The 21,388-nt window shown below is 40.4% G+C and overlaps 1 protein-coding gene across 4 annotated transcripts in view; it reads left to right on the forward strand.

The window, feature by feature from the left end:
* cadm1a (cell adhesion molecule 1a) overlaps positions 1 to 21,388 on the forward strand; it is a 260,393-nt gene that overhangs the window by 201,507 nt on the left and 37,498 nt on the right. For all 4 annotated transcript variants that reach the window (XM_086098647.1, XM_086098648.1, XM_086098649.1 and 1 more), the window contains exons 3-5: positions 7,846 to 7,992; positions 15,974 to 16,126; positions 17,483 to 17,620. In XM_086098647.1, coding sequence (XP_085954773.1) covers positions 7,846 to 7,992; positions 15,974 to 16,126; positions 17,483 to 17,620 — 438 coding nt within the window. The remainder of the gene's footprint in view (positions 1 to 7,845; positions 7,993 to 15,973; positions 16,127 to 17,482; positions 17,621 to 21,388) is intronic.

A 21,388-nucleotide genomic window follows, 5' to 3' on the forward strand; every position in this document is an offset into this window, starting at 1 on the left:
GGCTGGTTCAAGCCATTGTGGCTTGACCAAGCAACCGGTTGCAAGCAGCTCACGCTTGAGCATTTTTTTCAAAGACGGAAAGCATCAATCAATACTAAAAAGCGCATTGATGTCGACGATGATGATGACTCCGAGCTTGACGCCAAAGTTGGAAGCCTTGACGCGACTATTACGATCACGTAGTAAGCCTCACCGGCTAAGCGCGGCTAGCGCTGCTAAGGCCGGAAAACGCGCACAATAGCAGGCCGGGTACTTCTACACAATCGGACATTCGATCGGGCGATGGAGAGTTGGCATCGACCAATGCAGATTGATGATGATGATGATGAGGACTCCGAGCTTGACGCCAAAGTTGGAAGCCTTGACGCGACTCTTATGAACACGTAGTAAGCCTCACCGGCTAAGCGCGGCTAGCGCTGCTAAGGCCGCAAAACGCGCACAATAGCCGACCGGGTACTTCTACACAATCGGACATTCGATCGGGCGATGGAGAGTTGGCATCGACCAATGCAGATTGATGATGATGATGATGATGATGATGACTCCGAGCTTGACGCCAAAGTTGGAAGCCTTGACGCGACTCTTATGAACACGTAGTAAGCCTCACCGGCTAAGCGCGGCTACCGCTGCTAACGCCGGAGCTGCACAAGCGGACATTCGATCGGACAATGAAGAGTACCCTGAGTCCAATGCATATTCATCGGAGGAGCGGGTACAGTCTGATCACGGAGAAGACACTGTTTCTGGACTACGATGCCACCATGAATGGAGTGGATAAAATGGATCAAAACATCTCCTACCACCCGGTATAGCAACTGAAGGACACGAGGAAGCGAGACGTAACGTAACCGTAGCATGATCCTGATATTAGACTTGATGGCAACACACACTGCAGTGTATACTTGCTATTCCCCGGAAAAAACGGCCTGCAAGAAAGTGGAGCACGCGAAGAGGCAATCTTGTGCAAATGCTGTTGCGTCTCCTTGCACGCAGGAGAGTTACAAAAAGAAAAACTGTCGTTGAAACATCCACATATTTGTAAATAGCACCACAGTTGCACACATTTGTAAATAGTTTGCCAAATTGTTGTCAAATTGTTACACTGTTGAATGTAAATAAACGTATTTTGCTATCAAAAAACACTTTTTCATTCTTGGTGGTAGTGTTTTATAGAAGTAAAGCACTATTTAGGTGTTTGTGGCATCATTCATGGACAAAAAGAAGTGTCAAATTCACTAGAATGCATGAAATAATATCGTTTCACTAAAAGCTTGATTTCTCCGTATTTTGGTCCAAAACAGGCGAAATTGGGTCAAACTAACCATTTTCTATTGTTGATTACTAAAGAACGGAATAAGGTAGAAACTTTTTTTTTCTGATGAAAGATGAAAGTCCAATCTTTCATTTGGTAGTACGTGTGTTTCCATAGTCCAAACAGAACATTTTCTGTGGACCTTGAAAGATTAGTCAAAATGCTTAAATCGGCTGGCACTGACGGCATCCCTTTTCTGAAAACGTCTGGCAGTCAAAGAGTTAAAAAAAAAAAAAAAAAAGAGCAATGATGATGACATTTCCGAATGAACAATACTGAGCTCTTAGAGGAAAAAAAAAACAAACTCAAACACGCTAATCCTCGTGTCAGTCTGTCATTTTCTCATTATTTACACTTTACATTTGTATTTCTTCTATCGTCAAGCATCCGTTCACACCTCGTCCTAATTGGACCAATTTCTAGACGCGTTCGCTTCCCCGCGTCGTGTCTTTACAAGCTATTAAATCATGCGTGACATTTTAAAGGAAACGCAAGGAAGAATAGTCCGCCATTTTTTTTGTGTTGTTGCGTCTGACTGCCGTGACCAATCTGCGCCTCTTGCTGTTGGTCGTATTGTTGTTGTTGTGCGCTGATGTCTATGGATGCGGGGCTTTTGTGTGCTACAAAGTGATGCAATTTACCTTGGGGTGATGATGTCACACCTGGCAATATTAGTTTGGAGAATTTTAACTCAGGCCAGAGCAGCGCAGCGATTAGCATGTCTGCCTCACTCACTCTTCTGGATTGGATTACTGGTCAACGTTAGCAAGATACAATTCCTTTAGAACTTTCTTGTGTGATTTCCAGCTTAATCTATTCAAGTTCCTGACTGGATAGTGTCAACAAGACTTGCTTATTTGTCGCCATGGAGGCGATAATTAGCGACCTCGAGGAGCGTCTACACCATATGAGGACAGCGTTTAGCCTCATTGGCTAGCTGGTGTGGCGCAAGCTTAGCACCAAGTGTTCCCACAATAGTAGTGGGGAAAGCAATTGTTTAATGTATACAGTCTACTACCGTTTGTTACCACTGGACTGAATTTGATTTTACTATTTAATTGGTGTTTTGTTTCCTAAAAAGCAAGAGCTAAGAGATGCTAGCTAGGTTAGTCAGTTTGGACCACGATCACAATCCAGCACATGATCTATTTGTCATTTTATATCAATGACAGCTCTGAAGTGTAATTGGCTTCATACGTTGCATTTGACATGGACGTTTTTACATGTCGCATTTTTTTTAAATATATATATATATATATAAAGCCTAAAATTGACAAAAAATCAAATAAGAAAAAGAATCAGTCATCTTTTGATTTTGTGATTTTCGTTGGCCAGTTGAAAATGGGAAGAATGAAGACTACACAGATTGGTGTGGATCATGACGGGTTTGACTGCACTGATTTACTTGGTGGTGGCAACATAGCCTAGCAACCGCAACTCAACCGTTCTGCTTTACAGAGCAAACGAGGCATCTCCTTTCGAACAGAAGAAGTGCTGCAAAGTCGGCTTAGCGAGCCGGGCGAAGTCCCCGGCGACCGCTGTTTCTCTTTGAGGCCGCCGACAGTCGCCGGCTACATACAGATTAACCGACCGCCGATCATCACCGAGAGCCCCTTTGAAGAACTCGGCCGCTACGAGGATCTTGACCTTTTCCCCGGCTGCCTCGAGCTGTCAGTCAGCCAAGCCGAACCGAGGGCATGTTCTGCGCTGGCTTTGTGTTTTGTTTTTTTCTTTTATGTTTTTTTGATGTGGGAACGTCAGACTCCCCCCCGATCGGACCACTGCAGATCTTCCCTGCTTCACATGCATTTGGAATGACCTGCTTGCAGGTATCCAGGTGAATTCCCGTGTTCATCCATCCATTTATTAGCTTGCCCAATTACCCCCAAACACTCAACCGACCGCGCGGTAATGAGGAGCGTAGATCTGCCGCACAGTCGTCCAATCCTAATTGGGATCAGCAAAAAAATTGCACACGTTTATCGATACACACCTCATTCATATATTCAAATCCAGTAAACTACATTCTGAAAAAAGCAAACAAAACATACTCGCTTGAAATCATATAAAATAATGTAAAAAATGACATTACGCCCTTTCCAAATGTTTTTGTTTTGGGTTTTTGGAGCCCTAGTATTATTAATGCAGCAAATGAATCACCTTATGTCTTAAAAGTGGTTGCAAATATGTGGCATTCAGGTGTTATAGTACATTTCATTACTTTGAATCCGTTTGTTTTAAGTCGCGATTTGCAGTTTCAACTATTGATATTTGCTGTTTTTGTGTTGAGGCCATCTTATGGCATTTTGATACCAGGGAACGATGTTGAAGTGAGTTGAGGAGCTTCATTTAGACAAAAGCAGCGCTTTCCCACCATCTTGTGGCATCTTATGATTAGCTAAACCATTTTTGGGGGGGGACACACCCTACACCCCACTACGGAGGGGTGCGCCGAGAATGGCTTTCGATAACATGGTAACTAGGATTGGCGTTAAACAGTGGCTACTTGTTAGCCACCCCACGTCCACATGTTTGTGTCCACGTATCAACAGTAAATAGTCAAATAGTACTTCACTTATATAGCACGAGGCCCTCAAAGCGCTTTACACCGTGACTACTCATTCGCCTACTAATGGCGCAGCACCAGGAGCAACTGGGGGTTCAGTGCCTTGCTCAAGGATAGTTCCACATGGTCACAATGACCTGGGATTGAACCCACAACCTCAGGGTTAAAAGACAACCACTCAACTAATGAGCCATGTTGCCCCCCATGCATGTATTATTGTATTTTCACTTGTGGAGGCAGCACTTCGTCACCAAGCTTCACTTGCTATTGTGTGTGTGAATCAAATGCTAGAATAGACGGAAGTAAATGAATTGGATAGAAAATGAATGGATTGCAGCATGAAGTGATGCCCTCCACAAGTGAAAATACTTCTATTTCTTGACATTTACCACCTATCATTCATACACACTCTGCGTTTCTCTTCTCTAAGTAAAAGTCACTTACATCTTTAAATGTCTATTTCCTCACCTTATGGTCACGGTAATGAAAGCAGTTGGCACATGGGGGCGGGGTTAATACCAACCAATCCGAAGTCGTTTGCCGCCTCTTGCGTTCCAAGATTCGTCGTCGCCGAGCAGTTTTTGAAAGCCGCGACACCGTCGCCGTGCCTTGAAGAGCTCGCTCCCTCCAGTGTTTCCGCCGCTTGATCAATAAATGAGAGCGGACATATTTCATGCAAAATCAAGGCACAATGTATACGAGATGCCAAAGTGCAGTCGGGGAGTTGAGTCTTCCAAGTCTTTTTGTTTTGTTTTTGTTTTGTGATGATATATTTAGAACAGCAAACAGTCACTTCTCATTTGTTTACTTTGGTTTGGGGTAAACATTGGTCTGATTTGCCAAAAGCTGAAATTCAGCATACTAAAGTCTTCAGGTTTTCATGAAAACCATAGAACTGACAAATTCTGCAATAACACGAGGATGAAGCACGCAAGGTCTTTATGTCACCGCAGCAGCTAACGAGCGCAGACCAAACAACAGCCAATAACAACACGCGGTGTAATTTTTAATGGGGGAGAATTTTCAAGCGGCTGCGTTGCGCCTTTGTTTATGATAATGCGCGTCGAACCTTGGCCGCTCATTCATTTTTCACAAGGCATCTGTTGACGTCTTCTTTACAATCACGTACTTGCTGTTTGCTTTGCATCTCCGCGGACCGGCGGCCATGATGGATTTACTAACAAATATTTGATATGCAGCATTATGTCGTTAGAAATGCTCAGAGTTGACGTATGCGTGTAAATGAGCCTTTGAAGACATTATACAGTCGCTATTTAGGAATGTGCAACAGCTGTTTTACTCCTTTGTGTTTCCTCTTGAGTGAAATGAGACTGTCGGGTTTAGGTCTTGGCCAGTCAGTCATCATTTTGCTGCATAATCAAATGATCCGAGTTTTTTTTTTTTTCTTCTTCTTTCCTGTTCAGGACATTCCAAATAATTGTAGCCAATGTTTTCCATCTTGTAGGGCTGTCACTATAGAATATGTTTAGAATCAATTTTTCCATCAATGAATCAAATTATCGTATACATTCTTGTTTTGCATTTAAGAGTATTACAAACCGTTACGTCTAACTGGTATGAATGTGGTCTTCACAAGAAGAAGCCAAATCTGAAACGAAATGTAAAACTTTTTCAAGTTGAGACCTACTTTTTTGCTACAGATTAATGTGAAGGGTAACCAATTTGAAACACACTTCTGTAGTAACAAAATACCTTTAACTCATTTGCTCCCAAAAACGTATAAATATGTTCTATTTGAAATATTACCAGTGTCCCAAAGACGTTTTTAATATGTTTAAAAATAATATTTTTTTATTCTAGAGCACACAGAAAGAAAGCTTTGATGCAGCCTCTGAACTGCAGAAAACAGTTGAAGCAATTGTTGTTGTTACAAAAACGGCCAGCGGGTGGCATCAGAGTATAAAAGATCAGCCAGGGCCATGTTGCAAACAATCTGATTTGTGAATAATGATGAAACTTCGCTATATTCTAATGCTAATTGCTGCAAAACGGAAACAGATAGAAATATACGTTTTTGTCCTGATGAAAGAAGAGACTATAATCTTTCTTTTGGTAGGTTCACCTGTTTTTATAGCAATAGAACACAATTCTGTGGGCATTGCAAAATCAGTCAAAAACCAGTAAAACAGCCAAGAGCGAAGAGGGTAGTTCAGTGAAAATGGCTGCGAGTCAAGGATTTTTTTTTTTTTAATGGTCAAAAACTGTTTTAAAAAAAAAAATCACATATTAATTTACAACAAAATACAAAGATAACGATGTTTAGTCGTCCCCCCACAAACAAAATAAGTCAGTCAAATACACTGGCTGTTACTCATAACTGTAACCATTTTCATGAGTTCATAACAAATGGATTTTATTTCAATAAAAAGCTGCCAGTGTTCACATTTTCAAATGATTACTACAGCAACATTCCTGGGAAATCACAACTGTCCCATCACTGGTGAGCTATTTTAACCCCCCTGTCCTCGACATTCAGCGCTTTTCAGCCAAACCTGTCAGTCAATACTTTATTGGAACATCTTCTATGTTGTTGATCGGATCCAGATCGTCTTTTGATCTCAAATCCAAACGTCACAACAAAAGAACTGGCCTGACTCCATTTGGAGGCGAGTGGAGCTCCCCTCCGGCAATTGAGAGGATTGAGCAAGACTCAAATGACTGCAAAAAAAATAATACCCACTTCATGAATCTATTTTCTTTTGGGCCTCTGATGCCTGAAATTGAACTGCGCAAATTGTGTTCAGCCATTCTTGCAGCATGTCGGTAATTCACGCCGCATAACCGGCGTTTTTAATGACCCGAACCGTCTGAGCGCAAGGCAGTCATCAGCAATGAGACCAAATTTCTATGTGGGAACAACCAGATTGTGCCTATACAACACAAATATTGTCTTCAGAAAGTCACAGCCTTCATGTTGTGTTGTCTTTCTGAGCACCTTTAAGGTGACCAAGGGATTTTCTCAAGCCATGCAAGTTTTCACTGAATCGGCTTTAAAATTCAGTCCATAAGGATTGAGGGATTTACCCCGCAGGTGCCCAATTCCGAATTTGTGCCTTTATGTATTTCCCACTATTTTGATCATGTCACATTTAACGGGCTCTATCCTCTGCCTACGTCTATGTGGCAGTTAGTGGAGATCCGATTCATATATTAAATTTGTATCCATATTTGATAGGGTCCTGAAATTCAATTCCATTTTCATTCCATCGTGGACGTTTTTGTTCATCAACTGGATTCCAACCATTTATTGCCAAACCTACGTATTATGGACGTCAATTGAAATGGATGGGAAAGCAAAGAATCAAACAAACAAAAAATCTTCAAGAAATTCTGACAAACATTAAATGTAGGGGTGTCAAAATGAGTGCATTCATTTTGAGTTATTTTAAACGCCACTATTTTTTTTAAACGCGCAATTAATGACCGCCCCTTACTTGGAAAGCCTGTACTGGGCGAATGGCAGCCGCAACACAGCAGAAACGTCCACATCAAGATTTTGCAATAATAAATATAATAATAATTCATATATTTGTGGAGACTGGGGTCAAGTTTTTGCAGAATTTCACAAGTTACTGCATGTTAAAGATTAGAGAGCTCTTAATATGAAAAGAAAAATGCACGGAGCTGTCACCAATGTCTTACAATTGCAAGTATGCCATCTCGTGGCAGAAAATAAATCAATATCGCACTTGTTTTTACAGTACAGTACATCTTTTTAATTTTAACTCCGTTTGATGAATTATTATGATATTACTGTATCAATGACTAAAAGATGAAGCCATATTTTTATTAGTTTAACATTTTGTTCCATTATTGTTAACAAGAGCATGAAAACCTTTTGGTACATTTTATTGTAGAAATTTGCGATTAATCGTGAGTTAACTGTACGTAAGTAGTTTAAACGGCGACATTTTCTTTTGACGCTTGTGTTTTGTCCGCTGCACAGTGGTGAGTCAGAACCTGGTGACGGACAACGTGTCGGTGGTGGAGGGCGAGATGGCCATCATCAGCTGTCGGGTGAAGGACAACGACGACTCGGTCATCCAGCTGCTCAACCCCAACAGGCAGACCATTTACTTCCGAGACGTCAGGCGTAAGTCGCACTTTGCCTTTCATCGTTTTTTTTTTTTTTGTTGGCTGGCAGACCGCTGACAAACGTTTCTCAACTTTTCTCATCTAAAGCTGTCACCGCAGTGGCCAATTTGGATTTTTAATTACGCGACAAAAACACAATTTGCTGACTGGGTTCAGCGTGAATCAACACAAACTTCAAGCATCTGATTAGACCCTTGTTGCGTTTGCTTGCAGGAAGGAGCGCTAAACACTCTGCCGGGAAGTCTTGCTATTGGTTTTGATGTATGTCTGGAATCGAATTTCAGGCCTTGCCCAGACAGTTCCCGTAAAATTTGAAGCATGAATTGTCCGAAATGTGTTAAGATGGACCAATGAGGCCGGCCATGTCACACTTGTATCGTTTTCAAATAATAGCAGTACCTGAGATCTTAATTTATAAGTTCTCCCAGGTAGGACTTGTCAGTAGATATTTGTCGACTCTGACCTTGTGAGTTCTTCCAGTTTTATGGCGAGTCATCAAACTTTGCCGCCCACATGCAACGACGCGGTTCAAATTTGGCACCAATCAGGCTTTGAAGAACCCTCGGAGATAGTCAAAATGGCCCTAAAATGGCCACTTCAGCCTAGAGGTGGAACGATTAATCAATTAGTCAATAACTAATCGATTAATTAATTAGTTCATGGATTCATCGTTTAGAAATCTTTTTTTAATTTAAAATTGCCCAAATGCTTGGAATTCAGGCCCTCAACATTGAATATTCTTCTGTTTCTGTAGTTCTCATGAGAGCGGATCAAAATAAAATTGCTTGTGATGATCAACATTTTAACCAAATTGCTTCACGTTACAGACCAAACCAGTAACTGAAACATAATTCATTAGTTTGTACACTGTCAATTTGAAACACTGTCCTGTTTTGGGGGAAAAGAAGGGAAATTTAAACTTTTTTCAAATACAATTAATCAGAAAAATAATCGATTACTCAATTAACAGTAATTTCCTTTATCTTTTGAAGCTTGGGTTTTAAAAGTTTGTGGGTTTGGTTAGGGCTGCTCGATTATAGAAAAACTGATAATCACGATTATTTTGGTAATAATTGAAATCACGATTATTCAAACAAGAACATTTTTAAATATAAGTTCCTTTTGGACCAAACAAGATTTATTAAATTAGTCATTTTAAAATAAAATAAAAAAAGTGCAAATATATAAATGTAAACAACTCAAAATGAGTAAAAATAATCTTCTTCTTTTTTTTTTACAATTATGCCAATTTTGTAATTGTGGAGTGTAATAATTGTAATTGAATTTCGATTAATTGCTTAGCCCGAGGTTAAGTCACACCTACCAAAATTCATATTGCTTCCGGGAATGAATTTTCACAAAATTCCAAAGGGCGCCACCAAGCCTATTGTTAGTGAAACTGCCAGTGCCATCAGGCAAAATCAAGTTTTCACCAAGATGAACATGATTATGGGAAAGACGATTTCTAGTCGAAAGGTATTTCTCAAGACGTTTGCTCATACGACGGCACGTAGATGCATGTTTAAAAAACGTCCACTTGAAAATAGACGAAGCCGGTTGTGAGAGAAAAGGCCAACAAATGAACACAAATGCTTAATGTGAACCCGGAGCGCTGCAGAGGCAGCCGTTAAGACGTTAATTAATATGCTCTCATGTTACTTTGACTTGCATTAAGTTTGACCCACATGTCTGCAGCGGGATTAACGGCGGAATGAGGTTAATGCAATCCACCAAACAAGTTTTCGACGGCCATGTCAGTCGTAATAGGAGCGGCTCATATCCCTGAACATTTAACAACCTGTTCTGTTTATTCGTATCCCGCCCAATTATGGTGTCGCCGCTCTTATTAGCGCTGATCAACTCCACATGCAAAGCTTTGCTAGTCTTTGCTTCGCTTTAATTGATTCCGATTTTTTCCTCCCGCTTTGCATTTAATGCAGCAGCAATGTGAGGATCAAGAAAAGATAATCAAATGAAAACTTTGCACCCCAAATAACAACAGTATGCTTAAACTCTTGAAACAATTAGTAATTACACAGTGATAACAGTGTAATAACAAAATTAAGCTTTATTTATCGTAGTTTTGTGCTTTTGGTAGTCCGTCAAACTTGAAACATCGACACACAAACGATAATATTTTCACATCATGGGATTAAACACAACTTCCAGCAGCATTGAAACAGCCTTCCAGGCTCTTCACAAGGAGCCAAAGCAATAACAAATGCCATTGGCTGTCATTTTATAGTGTAATAATTCTGACGGTTCAAACTGTTAAAGGCTACATTGTTCATTTCAAGCCCAACTATTGATGTTGCACTTTTCTAAGTAGAAATGTGGATGCATTTTCTAGTACAAATCATTTGTTTTCTTCATTCAGTTAGGCTTTTATAGCCTGAAGCTTTTTTACAGTTTTTTTATACACATATACACTGATTCAATTTCCCTTTTTTAATGTGACAGCTGAGTCACATCTGACTGTATTCAAGGAAATATATTGTCCCTACGACAGAAAATACAATTACTAACAGTGAGGGCAAGTGCCAAGAGCAATCTTAGTGGAGAAAATAAATATTTCAATGTGACAATATTGAGCCAATATTTTAGTTTGACCTTTAAAACTATTAGTTTTAGTCAATTACTATTAATCTATTACCAAAATACTTGAGCCCAATAAGCCCAGTCGGCCAACAACCAAACCTAACGTAATACCGGTAATGGTAATAACATAGTAATAATACTTGGGTAACTTAAATGTATTGTAAATATATTGCACCTATACTTTAGTTAGCCTTAGTTTAGTTAGTTGTTTGTTTTCCCCGAATGAGTTGGAAACTGTAAGAATGTAAGAAAATAAGATGTCTAGTAATAACATAGTAATAGCATGTAAGACCACTAAGCACACAGTTAAAACAAGTACAGTTTAAACCAACAGTATATAAAAAGATAAATTCATCGGCAAACTGAAATTTGGTCACAATAAACAACACATTGCAATCTAAGACCCTGGGAATAGGAATAAGAAGGTAATGTTGCACTTAGCGGAAAATAGATTGCATTTTCTTAAACAAATCTGTAAAATGACTTGTCTTCTTGATTTAATTTGGCGACCATAGCCTGAAGCTTTATTTTTTTTTAAGCCCTGATTGAATTTCACAACTATCCACATGAGAATGGAATCTTTTTTTTTTAATGTGTTTAAGCAAACAATCTATCCACCTTAGCATCGAAAACATGTACAAGAGTACAAACAGTCTTTTGTGGATGGCAAGAAACAACATTTAATGGTCGACGGGAGAAGTTGCTGGGAGCTTGGCAGTAAGAAGGTAATTAGCCCCGCCCTCGCTCGCCCTCTCTTGACAGCCCGTAATAAAACTCTGATGCGCTCCTCTCAAAAAGTAGTGGCAGCCATTAATCACAATTGATTGCGGCCACTTAGACTCCTCTCGGCCCCAGACCCGAGTGGACGCTCGCCGACTCAAATGCACTGGCGCTCCAGGAGAATACAAGTCGGACAGAAAAAGAAGAAGCGTATCGATCCAAATGTCCCCATATATATTTTCATGCCACTTCTCTTCACCTCCAGCCGTCTATGATTTGACCGTTACTGTCATGCACATTTCAGCGGGCGGGATGATAACTGACCTATTTTGGGATGTGGCGCGACAGCTCCGCCACCTTTTGCTGTGATTAAGTGTGTTTGCAGGAAATGAGAGCACTCTGTCATCCGCTCCCATGCAGGCAATCAATTTCCTATTTACAGTACAATTGCGCGGATGTGCATTGTGACGGTGCCGGATGCCAGGAAATGTGCTCATTTTGGTTCCGAAGTATTCACATGTTAGGGTGCCGTTTAATGCGGTACATTTACAATGTCACTGGTTGTAGAGCTTTGAAAAGTTGTAGTAAGTTGGATGAATCATGACGGATGACTTGATGGATGTTTGATGATGATGATGAAGATTGTTGGGTGGTTAGGTCATTGGGTGAATACATGGATGGTTGATCATGATGGATGGATGGATGGATGGATAAACTCTTATGAACGTAATGGAGGGGATGACGATGGTCTGATGGCCATAATGGCTGGATGGATGACGATGGATGGATGACTGTAATGGATGGTTGAATGGATGGATTGTTAGATGACCGTAATGGATGGATGACAATGGATTGACACTTGGATGACATAAATGGAGGGATGGATAGATGGTTGGTTGACCATAATGAGGATGGATGGAAAATGGATGATGATGGATGGATGGATGAATGGATTGTTACATGACTTATAATGATTGGATGGTTGGATGACGGTAATTGATGGGTGGATGGATGGATTGTTGGATGACTTATAATGGATGGATGGTTGGATGATGTAATGGATGGATGAATTGATTGTTAGATGACTATAATGGATTGATGGTTGGATGACTGTAATTGATGGACGGATGGATTGTCAGATGGCTTTTAATGGATGGATGGTCGGATGATGTAATGGATAGATGGATGGATGGATTGTTAGATCACTATAATGGATGGATGGTTGGATGACGGATGGATGGATGGATTTTTAGATGACTTATAATGGATGGATAGTAGGATGACCGTAATGGGTTGATGGTTGGATGATCGTAATGGATAGATGGATGGATTGCTAAATGACTATAATGGATGGATGGATGGTTGGATGACCGTAATGGATGGATGGTTGGATTACCATAATGGTTGGATGGATGAATGAATGGATCGATGGATGGATGACTGTAATGGATGGATTTTTTGATGACTGTAATGGATGGATGGCGATGTTGGATGGCTGTAATAGATGGATGGATAAAAGTGGATGGATGGTTAAGTCAGTGATTTAAAAGGACTCTTTCACCTTAACGTCCATGTTTTATTCTGCATCTAATTATTCACTAATTAACCGACAGTTTGTGTTCTTCATCGCCATGAAAACAAAACCGATGAAATAAATCGGAGACTTCAAGAGTTTCGACAGACGTCTCTTTTCAAAACACTGGAAGATGTCTCCTGTGTCCTTCTTATTATAAAAGGAGGGCAAAAAATAGCACGGGACAAAAGGTTACCCTAGTTTTTTTTTCTTTGGCTCTCAAATCCGCAAAAGAGGAGTGATGTGTGATGCGGCGTGCACTGACACATCCGTAATAGAAATGTCCGCCGCTCACCTTGCGTGTCGCACGGCGCGTCACCGCAAACCCCGCTGTGGCCTGCGTCGCCGTGTCCTTGGATTGCTTTGACTTGTCCTCGCAATCCTCACACCTTCGGATTCAAGTGTCCAAATAAGATGGCGGTTATATGGCGTAGCACAATGCCTCATTTTCTTTGGACACAAAAAAAGGATTATTAAAAATTTGTGAAGTGGAATCAATGTGATTGGTGAGTTTTTTTGTTGTTTTTTTTGACGTGATTAAACCTTCTGCTACAGTTGTTATTTATAAAATATGAACATTGTTTAGATCTCTTACTCCATCGCAAAGACAATTCCACATTGTGTATTTAGCCAAACCACATAACAATTTAGAACTCCATAGCCAGGCTAACAAAGCTAGCAACATTGTTGCGGTAATTATAAACCTTTGAACAACTCATATTTGCACATAAGCAGTATCAACACATACAGCCTGCATGAAAAAAAACCCTCAAAGGCATATATTCTTTATCCTCTGTGGAAAAAATAAACACTAATATAAAGTCTTCTGCGTTCTGTTGGGAATTTTAGGCAAATTCCAGGATTTTTATTTTAACCAATCTCTATTAGTGGCTCTGACAATTGCAAAAACTTTTTTGATACTTCTTGCCATGAAAAGGTGGATGGGAGATTTTGATAGTAAACAAACAAAAATGTGTTTTGACACATTCTTACCACTGGATTCTTGTTGTACTCTGAACTGAAAAATCGTTTTTTTTTAAACCCCAAACATCATGTTCTATACCTCCAATCTTTGATTTTTTTTCCCCCATCTATGCATCTCCAGAGAAGCTCTGCCCGTGTTGTAAACATTCAATGAGTAAACCGCAGTCGGCACTACGGGTGACTCTGGCAACATGTTTAATTGAATTAAAGCATGCAGATTAGCGGCTAATGAATGCTAACAAGGCCTTTAAATGAAGAGCACTTGTCAAGCTTGCGAGACAGGAAGTCAGGACAGGAAGTCATTTTGCCCACGCCCAAATTGTAGAAGTTGAACTTTAATTAATAAATGATTAGGAGTTTATTATTATTATTATTATTAATATTATTATTATTATCATTTAACCACCTGGAATTGAAGAATTATGTCATCTTGGTAGTGGCCATTTTTGGTAAAAAAAAATAATTAGTATTATTATAAACTCTAAAAAAAATTGCCAATTGAAGCGAGTATTTTAGAGTAAAATTTTCTGACTCCCAAAATTTGCTAGCAGCTGTATGACTGGAGTTTTGGGAAAATGACACCCCCAAACTTAGTTCCACTTTTCATACAATTTTGTGGGCTTGTCTTTTTCATTGAGGACAGCCACAAACTTCTCAAAGTCCAAAAAAGACACAGTCTTCCATTTTTGGATACATTTTTGCGCCAGCTTCCTCCCCTAAAATTTGCTTGGTAGAATCTCTCACAGAGATTTGGGAAAATTCTACCCCCAAAATAATACCATGAATTTTGGTCGGCATGTCTATTTTGAGTAGACCCACAAAAGTCTTCCAAAAGCCATTTTCATATGATGCGGCCGTTTTAAGGCCTAGATATACCAATCCGACGTCGGGAGTCTGATCAGTGTAAATTATATTATTAAAGGGTATGCCGGCAAAGGTATGAAAGCCAAACTATGGCATGACATGGGACTGGTTATAGCAGGATATATAGCAGGTAGGATTTACTTTTACTTCGAATTACTTTTCATCTCTCTTCAGCCTGCACTCAAAATGCATGCGGTGTTCTCCTTTAACGATGCACCAAATCAATTGTGGTGATTAATATTCCAACATCCTCTTGTTTTTCTCCAGCCTTTTTCCTTCGCGGCACATGAACAGCCAACAGCCTTTTGATATCGTCTAGTCCCATTTTAAATATGTATACTTTTAACAACGGAACTTTTTTTTTTCCATTTGATCTTTTGGCTTCCTTGTGTGCACGCTGGACTGCAAATGAATTGTTTTGGAAAAATTGGACTCCCAGTTAATCACACCAGGAATAATCGATAGGAGTTTGGAGAGGATCCAAAATGTTGTTGCTGTCTTTTTTTAAATAGCACTCTACAATATTGTACTTGATCAAAAGAACAATTCTCATCCGGGCTCCTTCTGGTGTTGTACAAATAATGGAATACCAGCATTTACAGCTGAATAAACAGTACAGTATAAGGACAAATGTATCAAATCTACAACTCCCTTGCTATTAGCAGCCACCCTAAAAGGAAGTTATTATCTCCGGGTCAGTTAAGGATATCAAACTATTTGAATTTATATTAAATTGAAGAAAAAAAGGAATACAAGTTATTTCACAGAGCCAGAGGCACAGCGGAATCTGCTAAAGTCATTAAGTGAAAAGCATGCGACACCAAAGTATTAAAGCCATGACTGTAGCCGAGCTTATCAGTGTAATTAAGTCAAAGTGAGAGATCCTATTACAAAAAAAATAATTAAATAACCACCAATCTTCCAATGCGAAGGGATAAATGAACATTCGTAAGTCCCAAAAAGTTCCTATTAAACACTCCTTTTACAGTGGGGCCTAGACTTATGAGTTTAATTTGTTCCGTGACCAAGCTTGTATTTTAGGCTTATTTTATTTATCCTCTGCAAAGAACGACTAACATTTGTGCCGTACTGATAAACTAAGAGGAACCGAACATTCTGTCCATCAATATATGCGTCCTACAAATAAAACAAATAACCACTCAAACAGCTCATAACACTAAAAACCCAAACGTCAAGGTACTACTTTTATCTTCCCATTCTGCACTGTCTTCCTCCTCAGCATTGAAAGACGCTCGCTTCCAACTGGTCAACTTCTCCGACAACGAGCTGCGGGTGTCGCTGTCCAACGTGTCGCTGTCGGACGAGGGCCGCTACGTTTGCCAGCTGTACACCGACCCGCCGCAGGAGGCCTACGCCGACATCACCGTGCTCGGTAAGACCGCCCACGCTCCTTTGCACGCTCATTTGCATACCCGTTGATTGACAGCCACGTTTGGCGGCGTTTGGAGCATCTGGAGAGTTGTTGGTATTGGCGGTTTTAGGTGTGAAATTTTCTAAGAAAAGAGCTTATAATGGGGAAAAAATTCATCTCCCTTTGCCAAGATACAGTAGTAATGGTCACTTTTGATTGACAGTGTCAGAGAGGTACGAATTTCTCAATATGTTCAATATTGTAGAACTGCACTGCATCTTAATATTTTGAATGATTTGGTGAATTGCATCATAGCAATGTTTCCCAACCTTTAATCAGTCAAGGCAAACTGAGAGAGATCAGAGGGCAGCCACTGATTGTCCTCAGTGTTTTGACAGCTTAATTGATAGATGATTGAGGAAAAGGTACACAACTGTCCAAGTAGGGTCACACAATTGAAAGTTCTCGTCAAAGCAAAATGGAACTCAAGCCATTGCTTTTTGTAGGTGTAAAAAGAAGGATGGCGTTCAATAATTTTCAACAAAAACTAGGTTGTGCTCGAATGTTTCATTCTTCTATCAAATGTACACCATCTCAAATTAAATAAGTGTGCTGTCATCTGTGGAATTGCACCCTATATAAATGTGATTTAGACCACAAAAGTTGTTTACTGTACCCCCCAAAAAATCTGCTCTATATGCGCAATTGAGCTGTTCACAGATTTTTTTGAAGCTATCCTTTGCTGAAAAACGCACCTATTAATAAAACGTTGCTTCAATGCCATCTTCTGGCAACTTGGTGTGATGTTGTGCAGAGAGGAGGAGCTTCATTTAGACAGACCATTTTGCTTTGCCACCATTTTTAGGCATCTAAATACGCAATTATAAAAATGTATGGGGGTTTGTCAATTACTCATGGATTTTAGCGCTAAGATAAGTGCAGCAGGGCTCTCTTCCCATCCCACTGTATAGTGAAATGATGATTTCATCTCAATGTACCCACACATTGACTTACTGTGTGTGTAATGGTTTAGTTGAACACAAAGCTGATACACTCACAGGAAATCATGACATATTTTTTTTCGTATGAATGGTAACAGGTGGATATGCAGGTCGGGAGACTAGGTGCTGCTGTTTTGGTTAGCAGCAAAGTTCAAATGGGCTCAGCAATTACTCTTGGCAATATTAAACACATTATTGCTCACACACAGTTGCTAACCAAAACAACAGCACCTCGGAGGTACGTAAACGTTGAATGTTGTCAATTAAATCTTCTGTGGAGACAGAATATTTTCAAGTACACATTACTTTGTCGTTGGTACTCCAAGAAAGAAAACATCTGTTCTTTTTCTTTCTTTTCTTTTTTGCCGTGCCGCAGTGCCTCCAGGCAGCCCCATCATCGATGCCCGCGACGAGGTCCTGAGCGAGGGCAATGAGACGGAGATGACCTGCACCGCCATGAGCAGCAAGCCCGCCGCCACCATCAGATGGATGAAGGGCGATAAGGAGCTCCCAGGTTTGTGTGCGTGTGCGTGTGATCATATTGTTTGCTTGCAGGAAAAGGAATACTTTTTCAAATTTTATTTTAGATCACAATTTCTCTTTTATATGACATTTCAGAGGAATTTTTTTTGGGGGGGGGGGGTAGTAAATGTCAAAGCAATAAAAGGGACTGGAGGGATCAAAGTGGTTCAAACAGTGGGTGGTCACTTTTGAGCTCCTTTTAGATGTCGATGTAAGTTCGTCAAAAATGTGCAACTCACTTGATGTGCATGGAAGCCTTTGATCAAATACACTAAACAAAAACAAAAAATTTGCAATCGTTTTGTGGTTATTTTTTTCCCAGGTCCTCTTCCCATGTCTTTTTTTTACACAATTCATCTGAATTACAATAAACTATCAGATTTATATTGATCTATTTGGACTTCAATGCTAGGCTACTATGTGTGTGATTGTTCCACCCTACTTGCGGATCGTATAGTTAGCTAGACGTCAGATTGCGAAAATACAACCTCAGATCTTTCCTCCGCGTGCTGGTTCCTTGTGTTGGATGCCCCGTCGCTGCCCGTTGGCTGGGTGACAGCGAGCCCGGGCCTCTTCAAAGCCGAGCGGGAGCCTGAGAAGTCGGGCCCGGCCAGACCTCGAGGGCGCGAGCGGGCTCGGCGCCAGGCACTTCCCACCTCGGAGCAACCAAGCGGCTTTGTCAGGACTTTGAAAGTAAAAGATTCTCATCGGAAGCTCTGAGCGGCTTCTCCTCACCACCACATTACGTCGGTCAGCGTGGCTGTTGTCTTGTCTGTGATGATTGCAACGTTGCAAAGGTCACTTATAGCCTACAACGATATCACACTTCTTTTTTTTCTTTTTTTATCTCTATCCTGTGATAAATTTTTCATTGTTTATGGATCGCATCCAATTGAGACGAGTTGGATTTATTATAGTCATGGGGTTCAACATGGTGGATGGAACATAGCGTGTTCTTAGCAGTACTTGAGATGGGAACTTCAGTTTTGATGAATGTGGGATTTTGCTACAAGCAGATAAAGCGGCTCCACTCAAACCGCTCGCTGCCATTGACAACTCAAATATGCTAAATATGCAGTGTAACTGGGAGAGATAGTAGTAAATACATATTTAAAGGCTTTCATCCACTTGGGTATTGTAAGATATAAGAAAACTTCACATTTCCAGTCGGACAGTGGTTCACCAGTCCACCGCCTGGCACTGAATTGGAGAAAAAAAACATGCACGTCATCCCTGAAATTGAAAGAGTCCACATTGAGTATGTTTACTTGCTGTCAAAAACACTCTTAAAACCTGAACATTGGCAATATTCGGGTTTTGAAAGGCCATATAAACATGCACAAAAACCCAAATTTATAAATGCACGATTATCACTTTTGTACCCGGAATTTTTGCTCATATAAACGTGACCGGGGCATTGGTTTGCCTTCTACGCACACTCTGTTTTTCTTCTTCACTTATTTGTATTCACAAGGAATCTTAATCTTTGGAGTACAGGAACGACGGCGCCGTCCCACTTGACTTGACTTTTTCTAGGTGGGTTAAAAAAAAAAAAAAAGAACGATTCGGCAATATATCGCGATATTACAGTGCGCAATTCTCGAATCGATTCACTATGCGGCCGAATCGATGTTTAAAAAACGTCTTACTTAGGGTTAGTGTTCACACTTAAAGCATGGAAGAATGTTATATTAATGCAACATTAAGCCTTAATATTTGATTACAGTGCTGTTCAAACATGAAACAGACTGCAACCTATTTGGTAAATACAGTAGCTCAGTCATAAGCCTGAAACGTCATATAAAAAATAAAAAAATCATACAAATCTTACAGTGTACATGGGCATGTTTACTGATTAGTATTTTCCAAATTAAAAAACGTGTATATATAAGTCCGTGCTGTTGGTGGTCTAATAAATTTATGCACGCTATATGAGTAGAAATAAAGTATAATAATGAGCAAACTAGTCTGACATAAAGTGCTACATTGAATTTCAAAATGTGCCAAAAGACGAGTTTTTTTTTTCTATGACTTAATTTCCCGCTGTCTCTTCAACTAAGCTTTTCAAACAAAGCTTATTTACAAAGGGAATAAACACTAAATGCTCATCGACCCCATCTGTACTTTGCATGCGCTCGCTCTTGTTAGGATTGGATTGTCCTGGACAAGAATAGGCAGCACTCTGCGCTCATCAGGTGACGTGCAATTGGAATAATTGCAATTTCTCACCGCGGCACAATGCTAACGCTACTTCAGCGCGCACCTCTGCCACTCACGTGTTGTGTTCCATTGTATCTATTGTTGCCGTGGGTCTAAAGGACGTATTACGAGGCGGAGCATCGCAAAACCAACAGAGAGAAATCATGTGGTTGTTGTTTAATTTTTAATACAAACTGCTGAACTGGGTCATGGGATTAGTTGCGAGCATCTGATGCTAGCTTGCTACATTGAAAACATTCTCAAGGTGCGTAGAGGAGACCAAAAGATGAGCCAAGTATTCATATAGTACAATATATTCTATTTGGGTGAATTCATCCTTTTGGCTTTTAAGGGTTTTTTTTACATTGCGAGGCATAGAAAGAAATTGTCACCGCTGATTCAAGGGTTGCCGTTCCAAAGCCCGCCGATGCAAATCCAGCCATCTCTCCGAATATGCCTCATTATCTCCCCCACCTCATCTTTCCTATTCTTCTTATCCGTCATGTTTAGTGATTTATTAACATGTGCTAACCACTGATATCGCTGTCTCTCTTAAGCGGATCAAACAACGCGGGTCATTATTTTTTCTGTTCGCGCACAAAAGGCAGACGGATAGCAAAAGAGGGACCAAGCCACCTGGAGGGACGTCTCACTGAGTGACAGGGACCAGAGCAGCTATTAGATTTTAGTCTTAGGAAACAACCCCAAGCTGGTTTTCATTAGTTGCCTCTAAAGCGGCACAGGGATGAAAGTACATTTAGCTAAAAAAGATATATAGTTTAAGTTTAAGACTTTTTTTTTCTATTCACAAGACTGCCTTAATGGGTCCAAGTGAACATTGGAGGAGGCACAAAAGAAGACAACTTACTTCAGAGGTTCCAATCTAAAAAGGACTTTAAAGGTTTAATTTGACCCACTGCTTCTCCTCGCTGACAGTCGTCTCTACCGGTGCAGATCTTGCGTGTTATTAAAAGAGCAGCGGTCCTGCTCTATAAGGTCGCGTGAACTGTTCGTTTCGCATTTGTGCCGCTGGCAGCCTTGACATGATCTGACCTTTAAAGGGAACGGAGAGTCCAAAAGACCGGAAAGCAAGTTCCGCTAAACTGCTGTAATTTGCTCTGCAAAACAGTCACAGTGAGCTACTCCCAATTTCTAAATCAGAACGTCAACGGCAGATACATTTTGTCAAGATCCAAGCCATGAGTAACTGTTGCGAAATCTGTTCAACTTCTGATGTGAGGCGAGATCTGACACACTTTTTATGGATGCGCATCCAAAGATATGATCTGTACGTATTACAAAAATGGCACATGTAGTACAAAGAGAGAACTTTAAGAGCTCTATAAGTCTTCCCTGTGGAACGCCATCATTTAAAACAAATCTACCAGTCATAAACCGTTTGACATCTTTAATCAGCTATTTGTAATGAACATGGAACTTGAAAGGTATCAACAAGACCTGTTTCTCGTCGCCAGCCCACTTTCATGTGTCTCAAAGACATTCCGATTTTCCAGCAGTCACCTTCAGGTCTCCGTGTCAGGTGGCTGCACGACTGTGAAGC

This window comes from Leptonotus elevatus, chromosome 16, assembly GCF_054856555.1.
Source record: "Leptonotus elevatus isolate MCC_2025b chromosome 16, RoL_Lele_1.0, whole genome shotgun sequence".
NCBI classification, from domain to species: domain Eukaryota; kingdom Metazoa; phylum Chordata; class Actinopteri; order Syngnathiformes; family Syngnathidae; genus Leptonotus; species Leptonotus elevatus.